Below are 22251 nucleotides of genomic sequence, written 5' to 3'. Positions count from 1 at the left end.
AAATTCCTATAATACAGGAAAATATTATTGTATAGAGCAAGTCCTGCCTACAAATTGATCAGATGCTCCTGTTCCCAATAGCATTATGCTGGAATGCTGTGGCTTTAGGTTCACAAAATACTGCAGCTTCTTTAACACAGAGCCCTCCAAGAAATGCTTTGCAGAGGCAGTGTAACAACAACATGGGCTACATCTAGAAAACGAGATCTGCTTGTTATCACTGTTTTAATCTGCTTGAAGGCATTTCTGCTTCTAAATTCACTTCACAGGATGATTCAAATTCATGTTCATCACTCCCATTTATTTTCCAGGCTTCATATAGCATTTTAAAAACATAAACTTCTGTAGACATTCACCTGTGTTTGCTATTCTGTTAAAATATTATCTTTCATCACAGCTAGCAAAAGAATCAAACCTGACAGCAAGAGCCCAAACTGCAACTTCCAACAGCAAATCCCATTTTAGCAGCTGACAACTCTAGTTCACCTTCATGGTTAAACTTGAAGTTTTCCATGAACAGCTGCACATGGATGAATGGACTCTTTCTTCTGGATTTTATACATCCTATATATTGATACAACCTAAAAAGAAAGCCAAGTTTGAAGAAAATCTGTTCAGTCATTCTGAAGAAATAAGCTTGACACTACTAAAACAGTCTCAAGCAATTGTTGTGGTTTGCTAATAAACAAGCCTCTTGTTTTTCCCAATTCCACCTTACTGTCCATCAAAGTAAAGATTCCACTAAAAAATACATTCTACATCTCTTCAGAGACAGAGGAAGAAAAGAGGAGGTCAGTCTCAAAGAATTTGTCTTAAATGCTACTGGGAACAAGTAAGCAAACACTGCAAGTAGCATTCATCCAATTCATTACACAGATGCCCTCATCACAACCTTCCTGGCATAAAAAAATTAATCTAGATGAACACATGCTTCATCCAGTATCAACATTCTAACAACAGTTTTGAGCTGGTTCTTCCTATATACACTGTTCAACAAGAAAAGTTTCTGTGACAAGGATATGAGGTAGTTTCTAGCTAAGAGAGGTTATGACTGCTCCACTGGTTACCTGCAAATGCTTGAAAAGACACCTAAAGACACCAGTGTTTCTTACTACACATGAAGAAATGTTTTACTTTTCATTTCTTATGTTTCTTCTTTAGGATTTTTGAAAAATCCTAAAAGAACATGTGCTTTGCTTTAAAGCAAGCAAAGCTGACTCACAAGATTACTCTTTGGAGACCTTGAAAAATAGACAGAAAATTAATATCTGAACAAAGCATATTTACCACAGGAAATACCAAAATCTAAGGATTTTCTTTATTTTTCTTGCAATTATTAAACATGAAATTAAGTTTGGGCTATCATGCTTTTTAAAAAGTTGTAGTAGGCTGATTAAGTATATCTGGACTCAAAAACCAGTAAGTTACATCAAATGAAATAAAACATACCCTACTGAGACCTATGGCAGCAAGCATATACAAAAACAATATGTGAATTTGTTAACAATTGAAACTGAAAACTAGGTATTTTCTTTTATTCATTACTTGGCCATCTTTACAGGTCCACAGCAGAAGAGAATCAACGTACAACTAAATAAACTCCAAAATTAAACAAAGAAAGCAAAATTTTCATTATGCTACATAAAAAAAACCTTCTGCTTTTTGATTACATAGTCAGAAACAAATTTTAAGTGCTTCTGGAGATGATAATAATGAGATAAAGATGAAGACACTTTTACAGATATTTTGAAACATTCTTTACTTTTTTGATTTTTAGATAATCTATCCATAGTTAAAGGATTAACTCTTACATTTTCTCCTACAAACTACTAAAACTAGACACTACCCAGCAGCTTAAATAACATATGAAAAAGCTGCATCTATTTAACAGCTGCAGAACTCAGGACAGAGGCAGTAAAATATAAAAAAAATACAGGAGTTAAAAATCCTACTGCAAGAATATTAACTGTAATAAAAGAGAAGACATTAAAACCAGCAGCTAGTTAGGTGCCAGGACATAATAGAACCCATAAGGGCAGGCAAAGAATGATGCTAAGTTAGGAAGAAAGAGTCTGTTTTCAGAGAACTTCCTGACAGACACCACAACAAAGCAACATGAATGGTGACTGTGTGGTCCCCTTCTCGTAAATAAATCAGGCGTCAAAGGTTGATCTGCAGTTAATAAGAGGCCTAAGCCTTCTCCAAGGATTTGTAGTATTCTGTCAGCACAGTCCAAGCCTTGGGAGCCATGAAGCCTTCCGGCGGGTTTTGTCCTTCCCGAGCCAGCCTGCGCATGCGGGTCCCCGATATAAAATCAAAGTCTTCATGGCTGACAGGGTAGAGGTGGAGGAAAAGGGAAGAAAAAAAAAGAACATACATTAAAGGCAGGCAAAGTTGCTCATATTCCTTCTACTTTCTTGATACTTTACACATTTTTTTCTTGGGAGTATAATGCTGTATAGCAGCTGCCATTTCAAGGCCAGCAATGCCAGTAAATCTCAGGAATATACATCCTCTACAATATTCAGCTTTGGTAACTCCTGAGGTTTTAGCAGTGTAGCCCCATTTCTCTTCACAGAGAAAAGCAAGGCACAATTCTTCCCAAGAATATTTCTGGGTTTCACATTCTCTGAACCTCAGAGAAAGAAAAAACAGCTCTTATCTCATTTACTGCTCCCGTGTTTGTTCACAAGTGGAATGCATCGTGGAAGATTGTTTACCTGAAGGGAATTGATAATTGGATTCTGGTGTGAGTGCTTTGATTCACTGACCAATTGGATCCAGGGGTGTGTATTGGGACTCTTGGCTGACAGTCACAAGATTCAGTGCAGTGGAGTGCTTGGCTGATTCAGTTTAGATGTAATGTAACATAGTGTAATATAATATGGAATAATATAGTATAATAAAGTAATTAATTAGCCTTCTGATAAGATGGGAGTCCTCCTCATCATTCCTTTCCCTCATCAGGGGCAAACATCTACAATACAGCAGCATGGTGCAACTGAACCCCTGTGGACTGAATTCAGTCTGTGCTTCCATTGAGCCTGGCTTGCTCTCTGTGAGGAAAAAAACTCCTGTTGAAGGAGTACCATCTACTCTACCTACTGTCTGAGCCCTCTGCCAAGGCAACAGCAGCCATCCTGATTTACACCTTGCCTTGCCAGGGCAGGAGACCAGCCTGATGAGCTGGCTGAATATTTCTGTGCTGGTTCAAGAAGGTCATTTCAGTGTCACTAGAGAACGTGTAAAAAAAAATTGTACATCTTAGGGAGGCACTGTTTGGAGAACAGAGAAGGTAAAAGCCTCAGTAGTATCTAGAGGCAAGCTTCTCAGCTGTGCCTCTGCAAGACACTGAGCACACATACACATATTTATGCATATTGACAACGTGGCATATACAGTTCAAAATAAAGAGAAAAGCAATGGAATAATAAAAATACCTTCCCCTAAAGACACCTTTCCCCTAAAAAACAAAATTCTGTTGGACAAATGAAAAACTGAAGACAGACTAGGATTGTTTACCATTGTTTACATAAGATTCTAAATTATTATTAACTTCTCAGGTATGTAGTCATAAGCAGCAAAAACTCCACAAATTAAATTACTCCTCACAGGACTGAAAGTAAAAGCAAGACAGGAATGCCAGAGTTCTATCAAATGTTCCAAAGGAAAAAAATATGTATTTCTAAATTAAATATGCAATTTTACTTATGCCATTTGCTCAATTTGCAACATGTATGCATTACTCATTCTTTACTTGTCTGTTTGAAATAAAAACCAAGTATTGATCTCAGATGTACATGCCTTAGACAGAGACAGGAGCCAAGTGTGCACATCAGAGGGCAGAACTTGGCTCTAAGTGCTGGTCTATGCTCAGTGGGGTATGGAAGTTAGCAAGATGCAGAAAGCATTCCACAGTTTCCTTTCACAATAACACTAGCCCCATAACTTTTTGATTTGGACTGTATACATTTACACACCAGCACTGTCATACATGCTCTTTTCTTGTTGCTCTAAATTTGGGACTGTGGGTTCCTGAAGTGTCACAAGACAAAAAAACCCTACTGTGCTTTAGTCCTACAAAATAAAAATCACATAAAAATGAAAAATTAAACTTGGTGTAGCTCCATGGGAGAAAAAGTTGGCACTGCTATTTATAACATCTGAAAATTTTATGCCTTAGCAGAGAGATGTCTGCTGTTCACTAATGCTGCCTGAAGGTAACTTGAGTGCTTTGCAAAGAACTATTTATATAAAATATATGTGGGGAAGTGATAAATCTGGTTAATTCTGTCAAAATTCTGTCAAAAAAATACCAAGTCTTCATATGATCAGGAAGAGAAGAGTAAAGCAAGTACTATGAAGTTACTCCATGTGTGGTTTCTCCACACTAAAGTTGAAGCATTTAAAAAAAAAAGGTGTTTTATTTCCACTTGTTTCTTAAGTTTTCAGAAAAGCACTCAACTTTATCCCATCCCCTGCAAGTGAAATAATGCTACCAAACTACTACATTTAGATATGTCATAGAAGTTTGCATCAATAACACATACAACTCCTTTAGCTGCTTCTCATCTCTAGTAGCACAAAAAGCAGGTAAGAAGCAGAGATACCAAGGAAGAAAGAAACATGACACTAAAGAGATCTACAGAAATTATAAAAAATGAAAGGAAAAAAGTGAGTGAGCTTCATATCAGAAACATAGTACATTCAGCATGTCATAATATTTCTAGAAATATTTCCAAAACGTTATTAAAAATTAAAAATGTACTAATGATGCCCACACATTATCCTAAAGGTCTATTTTGAAAGGGTTTTTCTTTAAAAAAAAATTACTCAAATTAGTAATTGCTAAAGTAACTCACATGGAGCCTTGGCAATATATAAGCAGCAAAGACAAGTATTTTTTGCCTTTTTAAAAAATTACTGCATTTACAAATTTCAATAAAATTTGAGAAACTGAAATTCTTGCTAAGGAGAAAAACCTTATCAGTACTGTGACCACTGTGGCATGATGTGACCCACAAGTATTTTGAAATAAAACATATCAGTATGAGTAATTTGCTTTAGTAGAAGGAAATAGTAAAAGGAGACACCAAGAAATTTCGTTCAGAGTGAATTTTGAGGACATTAAGAGTTACTCTATATAAGGTGGATTTGAGTGGAACATGAGAGGAGGAAACACTTCACCATTAAAGATGCTATAAAAAAAGTCATTCAAATTCCATTCTTGTCAGATTTGAAATGACCCTCAATGAAACTTAACACAAGCCTTTTCTGCATATGGCATTTAAGTGCCCTTGAAAATTTTACTCAGTAGCTGCTGGAATCAGCTTTCTTTTAGCCACACTGGATGCTACTAAATACTTATAACATTGACTTGACTTTTTACTGCCAATTGAGTTTGACTGATACTAACTTTAGTGCCAATTGAGTTTGACTGGTACTAACACAATACTTTGTGCCACTGCAATTAAAAGCATTCTCCAAAAAGAAAGAGGAAAAGAAGGCAGAAATAGAACCACAACAAAAATTTGTCAACAGAAGAACAGTCCTGGAACATTTCACACTGAGGATTGGTATTTGCTTTGTGGCATAGCATCCTAGAACTCTACTACACTCAGAGTATGGAAAAACCCATACCTACACACAATGTGAAATCTTCTTACTGATGGAGGACAGGGACTACAGAGACCTTACAGGTCCTGGGACAAAACAAGGACAACATTAGTTTGCAAGGAGGAAGTGACTGCCACGGGCCTACAGGGAACCTCCTGTGCTGGACCTCTGAGGTGTCAATACAGTGCATTAACACAGTAACTGGAGAGAACATTTCTTCTGCTTCAGTATTCTCTACAAATTTAATCTAGGTATAGGCCACATTACAGAGTCGACTTTTCATCTGGGAGATAGACTAAAGATGACTAAAGATCAGTCATAATCTTGGGAACCCCGACCTTCTCTCAGGTATGTGCAAATGATCTTCTAGGAATTCCCATTCTCTGTGGAGGCAAAGTCTGGTGCTCTCAAGGTCCTGAAGAATTACACTTAAATACAAGACTCATGATAAAAATAGACCATTCATTCACAGTTTTGCCTTTTGCTTTTTTAGGTAAATAGAACAATAGGGAAATAAAACGATAACATGACTTATTCACCCTGGTCTGCCTTCAAAACAACTGTGATATTCTACTCAGGTACTAGACTTAAGGCTAATTTCTGGGACAATTCACAGCCTCTCTTTCCGGGGTCTAATTCTAACCTTAAACTTCTTCCAGAAGGACTTTCTCTGAATTTAAACTTGCCCTTGCAGCATCAAGTCATGACACCATAACTCTTACAGGAAGTCTACACTGTGCCTTGGGAATCAATGTCCCATGATGCTGAATGAACCAGCTAGTGCCAGCTAGGTTCAAACCCCAACCAGCTTGGAACAAACTGTTTGTGAAATTAGAACACAATATTGTGATTAATATCAACATATGAAAGCAAATCCTTTGCTAATTCCTTTCTGACTGGCTGGGTTTAAGTCTCGTGGCCTGATGCAGAGTTTCAGTGTATCCTAGGTTATGTACTAATGGTAATTGAAAAACCATATTTTACTTAACTAAATTAAGGAGAACAGTCAAGTGAGCTTATTGCAGCCTCTTACTACCACTTTAAAAAACAAATTTGAGAACAGTATGTACTTAGTTGGAACAGCTCCCCCATAAGTATGATTTTATAGGATTAAAGCAGTAATGGCAACCATATTAAAGGTCCAGGGAAAAAAGATATAAAGTTAAAAAATCTTCTTCACAGATACCCATGCTTCATTTATATTTTATAGATAGCATGAACAATCTGCTCCAGTCACCTAACTTATGGGTTTCTTCTAGCCAAAATGTTCTCTTTGGTTTTCTTTCAGGAAAAAAAAAAGTAATTTAATTCCAGACAGTGTTGTGGCTTTTTTAATTGCCAGACTAATTTCCTTTCTTAATTGAGTTTTTTCTCAGCAGCAGTCTGTGGCTGCATTTTATAGGACTGATCTTCCATAAAGAATTGGGAATCTCTGCTCACAAAACCAACTTCTATTATTAAGCCACCAATACCAAATTACACTTGTCTGTGGTAACTGTTTGTGAGGCCTTTTTGGCTGAAGAAGCACACTAACTGATTTTCTGAAGGAATTTCAGCATTGGGTAAGCTTTTTTTTAGGGGAGGTGGCTGGGTAGGGGTGTTATTTGTTGGCTTTGGTTGTTTTCTTTACACTTCACTCTACCAGTTGTTTACAGGTCAGACATTCAATTTAATTACTCCATTATAACTAGAGTTTTTCCTATAAGCTTTTCTAAAACACATTTGTATATATTCAATTACAGATAAAAAAATTTATGAAATATAATAGTGCAAAAACTTTGATAAGGACCATAATAATATTCCTGCTAGCTTTTATATGCATTAATTCAGAATTCTATGCAAGTGGAAACGCTCAAGCTTCCCACACAGAAAGTTAGATTAGGCTTTCTATCTGACTTGAGCAACAGCAAAAATGGCAATTTTATTTTTATCATCCTCATTTTGACCAAAGGGAATAGAAAATTAAATTAGTTCTACCTGTGCTGCTATACATCACTTCAAATGCATTCCTCAAATCACTCTCCTAGATCTAAGTTTCAGACAAATTGTTTTTCAAAAAATAAGTTTCAAGAGTTCAGTTTCATGAGGTGCTAAACCTAGTTCTAAGATGTCCAAGAAACAAATTTAAAATTGTGCTGGCTTCATGAAGTAAAACATTAATATAATTCCAAGTCATTGGTTGTTCATCTCTTAATGTTCTAAAGGGTAACTTTATTTAAACAATTTATAAAAGTTAAGCTTTGTGCATCTCTTTGCAACTACACTTGCTGTGCAGCTGTTATAAAGGCTTTCAGGTCAGTCTTTCCTTACTCCCTTTCCTCACAGACAATGCTGTTATCCTGAATACAACCAGGATATTTCTGCCTTTCCTTACTGACAGGGGCCAAGTGACTTCAGCTCCCACACAGCAGCTCAGCACTGCTAAGCAGCAGCATGAGGTCCTGACACACCAAGTCAGCAGTCTCCAGACTGGTCCCAAGCAGCCACTGGATCAACTGAAGCTCGAAGGACAGCCCATGTTCTGGAGGGTACTAACAGAAGTGAGAAACAAACTGACCTTCTACACCAATTCCACAAAACTGTGCTTGCATGGTCACCTCTGGGAGCAGAAGACTTTAAGCACAATAACCTCTTGGAATCACAGGCAGCACACCAGAGCAGTGAGGGCCTCTGGCACTGATTTGGAGGCAGGGCCAGTGTAGGCTTTTTGGTGCTTCCCAAGGTCATGAGCAGCTCAGGCACAGCCAGGTCTCACACAGTTGCTCAGCACCTTACTGGAGGCAGCTGACCAGTGGTGACACAGCCTCTGAACCCATCCCCACAGGCATACAAGGATTGCTATCAGCAAGTGTTACACCTTTCTCAAAAAAGCTGAGCAAAGCAACTCTCTGCCACCGTTAATTCTGCAGCCACAGCTTTTCAGACATCCCTCTGGCAGCTGGACCAAGCTTTTGGTAACCTCGCACCATGAGCCAAAGATTCATCTCCCACCATCCTCATGTTAGGACTTCCTCAGAAGCCAAATGTATTTCACTAATGGCAGCAAAGAGCCCAGCTGCAATAACCTCTGCATGTCTTTGCTGCCAAGCTAGTGTGGGTGTGACTCTACCAAATTACAGACACACTCAAGGTAGCAGATGGGGTCTACTATGGTCTTCTCACAAGCACCTTCCCAGACAGAGGAGTCCAGGAGGCCTGAAAGAACAGAAGAGATGACCACATGGGGAAAGAATAACTACACCCAGCAGCTAAGACACATGGCCAGCTATAGCTCAGTCTGAGGGAAACCACTTTGCCATAAGCTTCCACACATTCATTAGTGATGTAAATTCTGGAATTGTCTAGCTGGCTGTCAAATGTCCAAGCCTCAAAAAACTGAGAAAGGTGCAAGAGATAACCAAATTACCCTTTTCTGATACAAGTCACAGCAATGCTTCTATGCATACAACCCTCCTTCCACATTTTCATGTTGTGTTTTTCACCTAGTGAGCTCGGGAAATATTTCCACAAACATCACTATTTCACATCCAAGGGTCTTCCACGAGTACTGATCATCTCATGTTTCCAGGCAATCCTCTCTTCCCTGCCATCCTTCTTGCAGAGTCAAACACCACATGGTCCAGGAGTCTGCCACATTTTCAGCATTACACAGACTATCTTGAAAGGCAGCCAGCTGCACCCACCCAGGCTCTAACTCTGTCTGGAGCCTACCACAGTGCTCCGTCTGGCAGGCAGGAGCAGAGGACCCTGCACGTGTCCGCATTGCCACCTAGAGGATTGCTGCACACACCAGCCCATCTACAAACAGCATCCAGGGAGAGACAAAACAAATGGGCAGCACCAAGGCAGAACTGCACATTAGTGGCAGCATGGCCTTTTTTCCATGACCGTTATAGAACCATGGAAAAAAATGCCCCAAACCAAGGCTTCATAGACACAGTGAAAGGATAAAAGGGTGTTCATGATGTGCAGTCTGTGACAGAAGGCAAAATCTGTTCCCACCGCTTTTCATAAAAAAATCTCCAAGAGTTGTTTGGGTTCTCCTTAATCTCTTTAATTTGCTACAGATAATGACAGAGGTATAATTTTACTAATTTTACTTGATTCAAATTACTATCCTGCTAAGAGTGCAGTATTGATGATCAGAGAATCAATATTCTGAATTTTGGCCTGTCACATACTCCCTTACTATTCTAATTTAGTAAGAATTGATATACCAATAAAACTACTTCACTTTGATCTTTCTGTATTGAAGCATGACCAGCAAGTCCAGGAAGGTGATGTTTCCCCTCTACCTCACTCTTGTGACAGCCCACCTGGAGTACCGCATCCAGACCCTAGGGACCTCAACACAGAAAGTCCTTGGATCTGATAGAGTCCAGAGGAGGGCAAAAAATTTTATTAGAGAGCTGGAGCACCTCTCCTCTGCAGACAGGCTGGGTGTTGCAGTAGTTTAGTCGGTAGAAGAGAAGGCTCCAAGGCAACTTTATAGCAACTTCATGTTCCTAAAGAAAGTTACAAGAGAGCTGGAGAGGAACTTTTTGCAAGGGCATGTGGTGATAGGAGAAGGAGGAATGACTTCAAACTGAAAGAATGTAGGTTTAGATTAGATATTAGGAAGAAATTAATTCCTGTGAAGGTGGTGAGGCACTGGAACAGGTTGCCCAGAGAAGTTTGCATTTCAGTACCAATTTCAACTGCAGTTTGATGTAAAACAAAAGTACATGTCAATAATCTGAATAAAGAGAGTTAAATTAAAATGACAAGTCATCTTCCCAGTATTATTCATTGTCACCAGAGCAACACATACACAAAGTTTTGAACACTGCTATCCCACACAAGGGAAAAATAACATTGAAGCATGCATACAAAAGATTAAATGAACTGTTCTGTAACTGGATTAAAAATAAAAAAAACAACAAAACAGCTGAAAACCCTGGGACACAGAATATTCTTAGGGCATCATTGTCCTTTATTACTAATAGCTATTTGTCACCCCATCTTGTCCCCTTTCTTTTCCATGCTGCACACTCTCACTGTGTCTCTTCCCTCTTATCTGATGCACACCTGACACCTGAGAAGCTTATTTAGAAAGACAAAGCAGCAGAGAGCTAATTTTACCATTATAATAAATAATAATATCTTTCTCTGGATTTACCAATCTGTGCCATTATGTTCCAGAATCAGAGAAACCCCAGTACCTGGGGAGCCTTCATGTGGCAGCTGAAGTTAGATCAGGTAGCTGCACTGTGAACCAAATCATGCTGAAATCAAGCTACATTTGTCTAAAAGCTACATTGATCTAAAATCACATCTTCAACACTGCCCTATTTGAGCAATATAAATTTAATTATAAACACTTTTTTTTAATGTGGGCAGGGGTAAGAGGCCGCTATTGCTCAAAATTTTCTTAAAATGAAAATACAACTTACTGATCAGAGTCATAATAATCCATGCACTTCTTCTTTTTATTATAGGCTGCAACCCTGAAGGGTACAATTTCCAGTGCTCGGAGGCCTGGAGCCATTGTGAGCACTTTGGCACCATGGGTTGGTTCATACAGGTCTTTCCCAGTGTCAGGGTGTGGCATCCCTGCTGGATCTCGCCCTACAATGTAGAAGTTAGCTCCTGCAACCATCCGGGATCTGCAGTGCCACTGAACCTACAACAGAGACAGGAAAAACAATTAACAGAAGAAAAGGCTCCAAAACTGCAGCTCTCAAAATGGGCATGCACTCTGTAACTACTACATTTTCCTTAATCAGGTGTGATTTTTGCTATGGAGCCACAACATAATAAAGAACCAGTTAAGTTGATCACCATCAAACTTACAGCTAAAACATACTGTCGCCTTTTTATCTGCACAGTAGGTACTCAGAAAGTTACTTCAGCACCATCTACACATTCAGAATGAAAAACCACCCATGTTCAGCATTTTCAACTTGTACATGTGGCAAGGATATTGTTCAAGGTAGAACTAACACTTTGTCTGCATGAGTATTAAAACCCAAAGGACATATAAACCAGGTACACACTGCACATGAATGCTTGTAATAGATTAACTTTCCTAAGCAGGTGAATTTATTGCATTTTGACACAGCTTTCCCTTACAGAACTCTTGATTTTCTTCAAAGGCACTTGTCAGGAATGTTAAAAATACAAAACAATCCTAAACTGATATTTATTAAAGCTGTCCATTTGGATTTTTAAATACTGGAAGGACACATCCACCCTGTAGATAACCATATTACCAGTTGCTTGTTCTTCTGTAAAGCACTTATGCTATAGAAACAGATCTAGTACCAATGACTTTTAAATAACCATGGAAAATTATTAAAGAAAGAATCTCTCTTATTACTTGAACAAACATTACTTGAACAAACATTACTGTCAGGCTGTACTCTGAGGTCACTGGAAATGACCTCATAGGTGATATGAGGAGAAAAATACATAAGGAGAAAAATTTTATCCTGTTCAGAATATGAAATGTGGATTTTGCTCCTCCTCACACATACAAGAATGAGGTAGAAGATTTCTGTTAATTCTCATAAAAGGCCTATGGAGAACAGCAGCAGATTCCCCACATGAACTCACTCACTAGATCTGAACTGCAGTTCTTTCTCTGGACTGAAAAGCAGTAAAAGCTCTGTTTGAGCAGTCAACTGGCCAGCAGAAAATAAGTGGCATCTGTCTAATTTAACTTCACTGGCAAGATCTCCTATCTATAAAAAAAAGCTCCCCCAGAGTAACCTCAGAGCCTGGTCAGAACTTGAACTTCTGTAAGTCAAGGTGGAGGCCAGCAAGGAGGGGGGGAAAAAAAAAAAAAAAAAAAAAAGAGATGGAGAATAAATATCCCCTCAAGGAACTGTCCTCAACTAAGAACATTTATTCTTTCTGCTGCCTCCCACAAACCTCTAGGGACTCCAACTCGAGACCTGGCTCCTAAACAAAGTGTTGCCAAAGAATTATTTCATACAAAAGCCTCGAAACAATTCTCTCTGAATTAAGTTTGCCAAAAAATAAACAGACTGCTTTTTTCTTAATATGTGAATGCCCCTCCAACATATAAATTTCCTGCTTAACAATCATAAAACTTAGGTATTTTTAACATTCAGAACAATCACTTGGTATGTTAACAGATCTTATAATTGCTTCTGAAAAATACTGTAAAAAAAGGAGGAAGGATTAAATTATTATCATATCCTTGTAACTGTAAAGAAAGGAACCTATAAACACAGTATTTTCTCCAACCATTTCCATCAAAATCCTCCAATACAGAAGTTTCTTCAGAAGATAATGTTTTGGTTATCTGACAGAAATGTGATAATCTGCTTTCCCAAGCAAAATTAGTCCCTCTCTCCCTCCATTAAAACAACACAACACACAAACATCAGACGTCGCACGAAAATATCAAAAGGGTTTTGTTTCACTTTAAACTCCTGATGTATTTACCTCAGTTGGTCCTGCATACATCATGGGGGAAGGGAATATAGCTACCACTGTCGTTTCTGGATTCAGGATCCCCTCCTCCAGTACTGCAGCGTGCTGCTTCATGCGCCACATGAGAGGAACATCATCCTCCTTTGTCCAGCCCCCGAGGGGGTGCAAGAGCAACACTGGGCGCCGGTAGCCGCGTTCCAGAAGCTGCTTGTGAGTATCCTGCATCAAAAGCGCGTGCCCGTTGTGCACCGGGTTGCGTAACTGGAATGCAAAGACAGCATCTGGGAGGAAAAAAAAAACAAGACAAAAGGTATAAGGGAAGCAAGTTATTTTATCAGGAGGTGTACAGGCACGGAAAAAACTTCAGTATATGTTTTTCTCTGAGGTCTATTAAACAAGTGTAATAGCAGTGCTCGCAGGTCATTAAAGAATTATCAATTATTACAAAATCACTGTTCTTAGTGTTATAAGTAAAAGTTAAGTTATGTTAAATTAGGGTATAGTTCAATTATATTATATTAATTATGTTATATTAATTGTATTATGTTAAGAGTGGGGGGGGGTTATTAGAATGTTCTAGGAAAAGGGTCCAGGGTTTGGTGGAAGGGCAGTCCAATGGGGCAAGACGAAGTCGAAGAGGGATTGGATGGAAGGTCTGACCAATCATTCAAAGCCCTGCAGAAGCGATTGGTCCAGAATGGATGGCGTTAAAGACCAATGGGAAACCTGGAAATGGACCAATGACCATGCAGATCCAAAATGGACCAATCCTGGATTCAAAGGCAGCTATAAATGGGGGAAGTTCGGTTGGCTTGGGGTTCTTCTTTTTGGAAACTTGTTTTCTGGGGAGAACTCAGTGTGCTTGGGGGTAGCGCACTGTTCTGGTTTTGGCTCGCTGTGTGGGTGCTGGGGCTTATCCTAGGTACTCCATTCCTTGTAGCTATTTTAATAAACGAGAAGCGCTTTCTCCAGAGAAAGTTTGGTCTCGTTCATATTCATAACACTTAGTAAGAAAAACTAATTAAAAACAACTGTACAAAAAAAAAATCAGCTTCCTTAACTTCTGAATTTTCTGCAGAATTACTCTAGTTTCTCCGACTTCTATTTGGACTTTTCACTTGCATAAGGGTATTGTATTCTAATAAGAAATAAAACTATGCTACCTATCTTAAAGGTTAAATATATCATCAAGAGAACAAATGGAGCTGTTTGAAACAAAACTCATAAAAGGGGATTTAATGTTTCTTACTAAGTTTCCTTCACCTTAGTTTAGAAGATTTTAAGCACGGTAAGAACCAAGCAAAACTAACTGCTCTTCCAGAGTATTACAAACCCTTCAATGAAAAACCCTGCCACAGGATTTCTCTCTCTCCTGCAAATTCAGATGAACTTAAGTGCCCTGAAAGACAGCAAAACCACTGTAATGAGAGATTTTCCAATATGGAACCAATGAAACCTAGAGAATAGGGATTTTTCAGATCTCAAATATGTGTTTGTTTAGGGGTTAGCCAAAAGACTGATATTGCAGACCTACAGCTCCTACATAGAACCTACAGATCACACAGAACAATGACAGGAGCCCAGGACCAGTTGTGCTTTGCATTCTTAATGTAAATCTCTCTCCTCACATTTACAAGTGCAGCTGCCTGCCAGTCACTGCCACAGTGAAAGCAGCATGTTTGTTCTCTGCTTTATGACATTCCTCAGCCTTTTACTTATCTGCCTAACACAACCACTTTTGTAAAAAAAAGTGTTTTATTTCTTATGCTGGAAAGAAACTTGGCACCAGCCTACCTGCACTACTTTCATAAGCCTTGTTTCCCAGAAGCAGCATGGAACAGACTTTAAAATAGCAGAGCATGAAAGTGCAGCATTCAACCATACGTCTGTAGTTTTGGCCAAACATGATCTTTAAATCACAACTTACCACATTTTAACATTATCTTTTCTTGCATTACTAACATGTCTACAGTGCATGGAAAGATAAAAGTTCAGAACCTCAGGCATTAGCAGCTTCTGTTACGTATTTAGGCAATGCAATTCCTCAGATCATAGAAATAATTTCTATTAAAAGCAAAGAATGCCACATACAAGAGCATTCAAAATTTTCACCCTTGAAACAATGCCAGCCACACTGGTGGCAGCAGACATTTGGATAAGCCTCTGCAGGAAGAAAGAAAACAAAAAAAAAATTTACTCACCAGCATTCATTTCCTTGAATTTCTGCCTTAGTTCAGCCGGAGTGAGGCGGTATTGATCTAGTCCATCATTCCAATAAATACGATCGAGGACCTGTAGATCTCCACCCACAAGCCAGTTCCCTTGCTCCATAACCATCTAAGAAAAAAAAACAAAGTCCATGTCAGGATTAGTTACCAGCTTCTCTTATCAAGAGCATTGCAATGGGGACACATCTTTACCAAGGACTGCGTTCCAGGTTAATTTTGATAGTTGGAAGTAAAGCATCAGTGTTAAAAAATGAAAAAAAAAAAATCACTGGAGCATGGTCTAGACATGTTATCCCATGATGCAGGAGAGACACACAAACCTTCAGTAGGCCTTTCTTTCAAAATTGAGATAATATAAAGAAATGCAAATAGCCAATATTCTTAACCAACACTGCATGACAAACAAAGATAGAGTCTTGAAAGCCCTGTCTATTACAATTTATCTAGCATATATTAGCATATACTTTTATTAGTACATATTTTAAAATTTAATTACAATATAGCAATACAACAAAGTTGCACACTTAATAGTTATTGGTAGAAGCAAATGCTATTGAAGCTTTTGTACTCTGTAATATACAAGATTTACAATGCTGCAATACAAGTTATTGCAGCATTTGAACTCTGTAGTTTACAAGATTCTAGTCAAGAATTAAGTAACAAACATAGCAATTCTGATTAACTATTCACCCACTTTAATCTACAAATAAAATCACAATCTTTCAAGCAGAAAAGCTTTTGGACTTGTTTCATGGTAGCAGTTTACCCAAGTAACAGATGTTGGACAGTCACTACACTTCTTTTTATATCTTTCAATATCACCTCATGCTTTATCAAAAAATAATTATGGCAAGCTGCTTAACATACTCTACAAAGAGACATAGACATTACTGTGAAACTTTTAATTTCTAAGAATGCATTTTCTTTTGAAGATGAAATCAAAAAACTTTCAAGTTTCATACACATTTCTGATAACTGTTTTAGCCTTATGCAATTTAGAACTGATAATAAATCTTGATATAACAGAAGATACTACATACTAAACCTAAAAGCCAAGGTGTGAAAATTAGGTGTGATTTTTCAATTTATTTTTTCTTTGACCTGCAGGAATTAAATGATCTCACAGTAACCATTCCCTTCCTGAAGAAAATGCCAGATCTTGACATCTTACAAAGGTGGAGGGAAGGTGTGATAGTAGTACAAGGATGAGAAAACTCTGCACTACAGAATCTCTCAGATACCCAAATATTTCTGATTAAGAACAGCCACCAAATTAACATACTGTCATGTTACTGCTATACACCCCAGTACAGGCATAAGAACATAGTTCCTTAACTTCTATAGAAGCCATTCAAATTTTGTCTGCACAAGATTTTCTTGTAAGTTATTAGATCTATGTTAATTTTTCAATAAAGGGATAATCTTATCTTCAACATCACAGAATACATCAAGGGCTTTAAAAACCTTTTATTAGTCATACAGATACTTTTACAACTTTTCAGAGGCTTTCCCTTTTCAAGAGCAAGCTCATAATTTGAGGTATGCTTGATTTCTCTTTACCTAATTTTATGTCATACTTGTAAACAAAAATACCTCAGAGACGAATGGGGAAATAAATATATTTTGGCTCTGCAGAGCTGAGATGTAACATTCACATCAGCTTGCATAAGCCAACACAGCATTGTGGTGAGTGTGTTACAATTAGAACATTTCAGTGGGACATACACATAAGGCCAAGATAAAAAATCATAACAAACACAATGGATGGGAAATTACTCCCCAGAGAGCTAAATGATGAACTCTCCAGGAACAGGGCCTGTTTGAAAAACATCTAAAGCAGGCAGGTTTCACGTGCACCATATGCAGGCAGAAAAGAAGTTTTCTATCCTTCACAATGCATATATCCACTGATTAAGGAGCTTTGATGATCCATCTGGTGACACAGAGGGATGTGTTCCCTAGGCACACTGGAGGGCAAAGTTCCCTCTTCTGTAGCACAGATTCTACAGTACATTCTAAATTCATTTCATGTGTACATATTGACATTAGATTTTCACACTAAGTACAGACTATTCAACAGCTGCACAGAAAAAAATTGCCTTTGTTTCTGCTCAGATATTTTAACTAATTTTCAAAGTATTTTTTTTGTCAAAGTACATCAGTCAGAGACATGCACTTCAATGAATTTGCAGCTCCACAGCGGTACAGCGAACAGGACTAGATTTTCAACTTTCAAACACACACCTTGATATAGGGATGTTCCTTGCATGTGGTTCCCCACTGCCTAGCACAGCGTTCCTCTTTCCTGTGCTCGTAGAATTCGGGATTACGGAGAATGGCAACGCGGCGACCTTCGTACACCAGCGCAATTGCTGTGCACCCATCGAGCCTTTCTTTGTCTTCTTGAGTAGCTGTTAGCACTATAGGCACTGACAGATTAATAACTCCCCCTGCAGAGGGAAAGAAAAAAACCCTTTATCCTTAGTAACAGTCATCAATGTTGTTTTGAAAATCTACCTAACAGGTTACTTTTAAGGCTGTAAGTGTACTACATGACAGGTAGTTGAAACACTTAATTTAACAGGGATTAAACAACTTTTAGAATGAACTCATTCTTCCATAAGACACACATGCTATAAAATTGAGAAAACATTGAGGTTTGAGAAAGAGTACACTGAGGTTTGAAAACACTGTACTGAAAATACAGCTCAGTATTATACAAGCACAATACACAGCAAGTACTTAGAGCTGCACAAAAATATTTAAACTGGCAGGATACTAGTTTTTGGGAAACTTAATACCTTTCTTAAGAATCTCTATAAAAAGTAGAAATACACAAATAACATTTTAAAATAGATCATCTAAAATATCAGACAAGATTGTTCCTGAAGTGGATAATTAGGAGAAAGGAAATCATATTCTCAGTAGACACAATTTGGGCCCCTAAGAAAAAAAACATTGCAATAGGAGCAGACAAATGTACCTAAGTAGTTAACATGCATAACTGAACTGTTGCAAAAGGTAACTTTTGTTCTATACTTAAAACTGTATTCAGATTCAAGCATTTACCTTCCAGAAAAAAATGGTGAGTCAGGCAAACATTCTGCATAGTTTGTTCAGCTGGAAGTTTACCAGCTACTTCACTTCTAAAACTAAGCCAATATAGCTGAATTTTAAGGTTGTGTGGTCCTTCTTTTTAAGTACCTACTTCACTGCCAGATGCTGAAGTCTTCTTTTTCTTTTCTACAAGAGTGAGATTTGAGAAACCCAGCAGAGTAAATATTGTAAGTCTTCTACAAAGGCCTGGGTTCTAAACTTTTTTGTGGCCTCCAGGAGAAAAGTCATGGATCCTTTAAAGTTAATGGAGGTTTTGGCATTTGCAAAGACTCTAAAATAAGGCTAATTTTGCTATAATTTAAGCAATACATTTTTTATTAGGAAATTAAATTTCTTAGGAAATTAAAAATTATAAACCTAGATGAAAAGTTTAAGAGAAAAATAGATCCCCCTTCTTTTATAATGCAAAATATATAATGCATGCTGTGCATCTCCTCCTAAATTCAGTCTTGGTGCCCAGTTATTTTCAAAGCAACTAGGTCATAAAATTGAATTTGGCAGCAGTCACAGAGAGTGGCTTGACACCCCAAAAAGGATAAAAAATTGCTTTGCAGACAAGTAAATAAATATTTCAACGTATGAAGAGATGTCAAACCTGTTGATTATTTTGTCCATGACCAGCAAATAAATACATAATATCTTCTACATTTTTCTTCAGCGACTGCACAAATAAGAAACTGAGGCAAGGCAGTGAAGCAAAGTTAAATCACAGATGAGCACAGTGTCAGGATGAGACTTTTCCAGACAACTTAATCTTTAAAGGAAGACTATCAACACATCTGCACAGCTCAGAAGTCAGTCACTATGAACTCTGCTTCTAAAGCCCAAAGGATGAGAGGCACTGCAGGTAATAAAGCATTTCCCTCTCTTGAGAATCAAAGCCCTGCAAAATGACTGCTACTGTAAGACCCAGAACTAACATACAAGCAAGGAGGAAACTTTGAGGATGTTGTTTTGACTTAACTGTTGCCATTGCTGCAAGTAGCAAAGCAGCTTTAAGGCAATCACATTTTTCTAAAAAGATTTGCAGATGGAAGTGCTGTAGTAGATCCCTAAAAAGAGAAAATCAGGAGCAGGACATCTAGAGGAACATAATCATTTTATCCAAGCTTAGGACTGAAAATTGTTTCCATCAATAAGTTGCTATTTTTCATTACTTGTATTTTTTGCAGCACAGACGAAATACTCAAAACAACAGCAAAAGAAGTTTAAAAAATTGTTATATTGTTATATCCGAAACACTCACCTATACAAGGTCTTAAATGGCTTATAAAAATCCTGATTTACAGAAAATTACAGGACAGGATTAGGACCTACAAGCTATTTTAGCAGCTGAATGCATTGCATATCATCTGCAGAGGACTTTTCACCTGGATGGATGTACAGAAGGCAAATGAAATGAGAACAAAACTAGCAGCCCAAAATTATACTGCAAAGTAACAGGATGGCATTATGCTTTATGGGAGAGCACCTAGGCAAAAGGAAATTAAGAAATATAAGAAGGATGACAGATTTCTGTATTACAGAATTGAGAGAAAATTGACTTCTTTTTGTTCTGCTATTTGGTCTCTAGCAAGACAAGAGTGATGCAAAAGAAAGCATGAATATAGGAAAAAGGCTGGAGTAAAACAGCCTTGAAAGAGGAATAAATGAAAAATGACAGAGGATCACAATCAAACTCCAAAATCGGAGGATGTTATGACTTATTATCTTAACAAAATTCTTAGCCAACTGGTAATGCAAAATAAAATTCATTCACTTAAATCATCCCAGGAAATTACTAAATCATAGTAATCCAAATACATGTGACAACTGTTCATACTCATATTCTGATTTCATACTTGCAACAGCTCCAGAACTCAAGTCAGTTTGTTGTCCTTTCCTTCATTACTAATACCAGCAAATCTTTTGGTCACAGAGCTAAACAACAATTAAACTGCAATTCCAAATTCTAAGGTCAATTTCTTCAACACAAATTAGAAGTATGCACTTTAGAATTAAATGTTTTTCAGAAATTAAGATATTTGAAAAAAAATGTAAAGGCAAAAAGACAAAATATTCAAATTCTAATATGATAGTAGGTACAAAAAGAATAAAACCATCCCATTTAAAACTGGTTATTATAATATTCTATTCCCTTATCCCAGACCTGAAGTTGTGCACAAGTCTGATAACGTGTTACCACACCACCACTAAGAAGCAAAGCATCAAAAATATTTTGGAAGTATGATTAGTTTGTTCAGTTTTACAAATGGTGTGCTTTACCCTACCATCAAGGAGACAGTCAAAGTGAAGGCACTGGAGGTATTCTCTCTCTCTCATAAAGCCATTCAGGGGTGTTGCCCAACCTTCTGCTAGCACTTGTACCCACTGCATATCCACCTTGTAAAGAAATGAAGAGATAGGCTTAGAGCAGATAAAAGTTGCTGCTTAATTACTGGCATCAGGTATTAATCATAATAGATCATGCTTTAATTCTAAAATGCAGGACAGTACAAATGGAAGATTTCTCAGTGTTACCATTTTTAATCACAAATAATTCAAAGTTTCTACAAGTAAGGAAAAAAAGACTTGTTCCTCACTGTTCATATTTTTGGCTATTTCCCAGTCCCTACACTGGATCAAATTTCCATGTGTTAAAAAAACCAAACCAACAAACACACAACAACAAATTTTATTTATAAATCTTGATAAAGTTCATCTTAGCAAAATTAAAGAATCCCACTCACCTTTATCTAACAAAGCAAAATAACAAAGATGTTAAAAAGAAAAAGTAATAACAATACATATGACTACCACAAAAAAAATTAGAATTATGAAGGTAAATATTAAGAGGTCTAATCTTTAAACAAATGCAAAATAATTCTTTTTCATAAATTAGTGAGACAATCCAGAACTCAAATTCTCTCTGGACTAGTACTTATTTTAGCATGAGATATCAGTTTGCACAGAATTTCCTTCCTTAGCACTCAGTCACACTATGACTTAGTGTGTGGTCTCCATTATTTCTGCATGTGCATTACTAAGACTTGGTGAAGTTTTTGACAAGGACAGGCTTTGCTTGTGCAAGTCTCTTTTGCAAAGGGCATGACTAATTTTATTACACTGTTTAATTATACTGAGGCAAGTAGAAAACACAGTTTATTCCCAAACTTACATCAGATACTTGATAGATATTTAACAAGCCAGTGGTTGGGGGTGAAGGGAGAAATTATTTGTTTTTCTAGATAGGGAGCAATTTAGAATGGGACCCTACTGAAGTTTAATAATGGTGACCTTAAGTATTTATTCCTCAACAAAGCAATTAATAGGTCTAAACAGATTTATGTGAAAAAAACTAGTAAAATGTGGTGAAAGGAAGTATCAATATTCATTACTAGTAGAAGACCAAGAAAATTTTAAAATTACTTAGTTCAATGCTTAGTATGTCACCCCAATCCTTCAAAGTCTACTCACAATAGATGCTGAACTCTGAGCTTAGTCAGCTCCTAGATCAAATGCTTAGCTTTAACTTCTAAAAAAAAAAAAAAAAAGCCAGTGCAAAAACTCATGTCCTGTATCTGTGTTTAGGCTTAGTTATTCAGAAAAATGAATGAGGTAGAACAAAAACACAGCCAGAAGCAGCTTCATCTAATTGATCTGAGTTGAAAAATAATGCATTTAACCAAAATAAGAATAGGGCTGATCAAGTTGTTCCATGCTTTTCTATATTCTCTCTGCTGGAAACTAGAAACACAGCACAAGTATGCTCTAATCAGCAAAAAAAGCAATAAACTAGATCTGGTCTTTGCAACTGTTTGAGTTTGGTATGCATATTAAAAGTTAACGTTGTTCAGCTGAAGGCTACCAA

General features: G+C 37.4%; 1 protein-coding gene across 1 annotated transcript in view; it reads right to left on the bottom strand.

The window, feature by feature from the left end:
- Positions 1–1296: 1296 nt before the first annotated feature.
- PAPSS1 (3'-phosphoadenosine 5'-phosphosulfate synthase 1) overlaps positions 1297–22251 on the bottom strand; it is a 39901-nt gene continuing 18946 nt past the window's right edge. Inside the window, exons 7-12 of the mRNA XM_054632762.2 lie at positions 20672–20783; positions 17529–17734; positions 15258–15393; positions 13069–13337; positions 11049–11278; positions 1297–2329 (exon numbers count right to left, since the gene is read on the bottom strand). Coding sequence (XP_054488737.1) covers positions 2191–2329; positions 11049–11278; positions 13069–13337; positions 15258–15393; positions 17529–17734; positions 20672–20783 — 1092 coding nt within the window. The 3' untranslated portion in view covers positions 1297–2190. The remainder of the gene's footprint in view (positions 2330–11048; positions 11279–13068; positions 13338–15257; positions 15394–17528; positions 17735–20671; positions 20784–22251) is intronic.

The sequence above is a fragment of the Agelaius phoeniceus genome, chromosome 4 (genome assembly GCF_051311805.1).
Source record: "Agelaius phoeniceus isolate bAgePho1 chromosome 4, bAgePho1.hap1, whole genome shotgun sequence".
Classification (NCBI taxonomy): domain Eukaryota; kingdom Metazoa; phylum Chordata; class Aves; order Passeriformes; family Icteridae; genus Agelaius; species Agelaius phoeniceus.
This window is presented reverse-complemented; position numbering and strand designations above follow the sequence as displayed.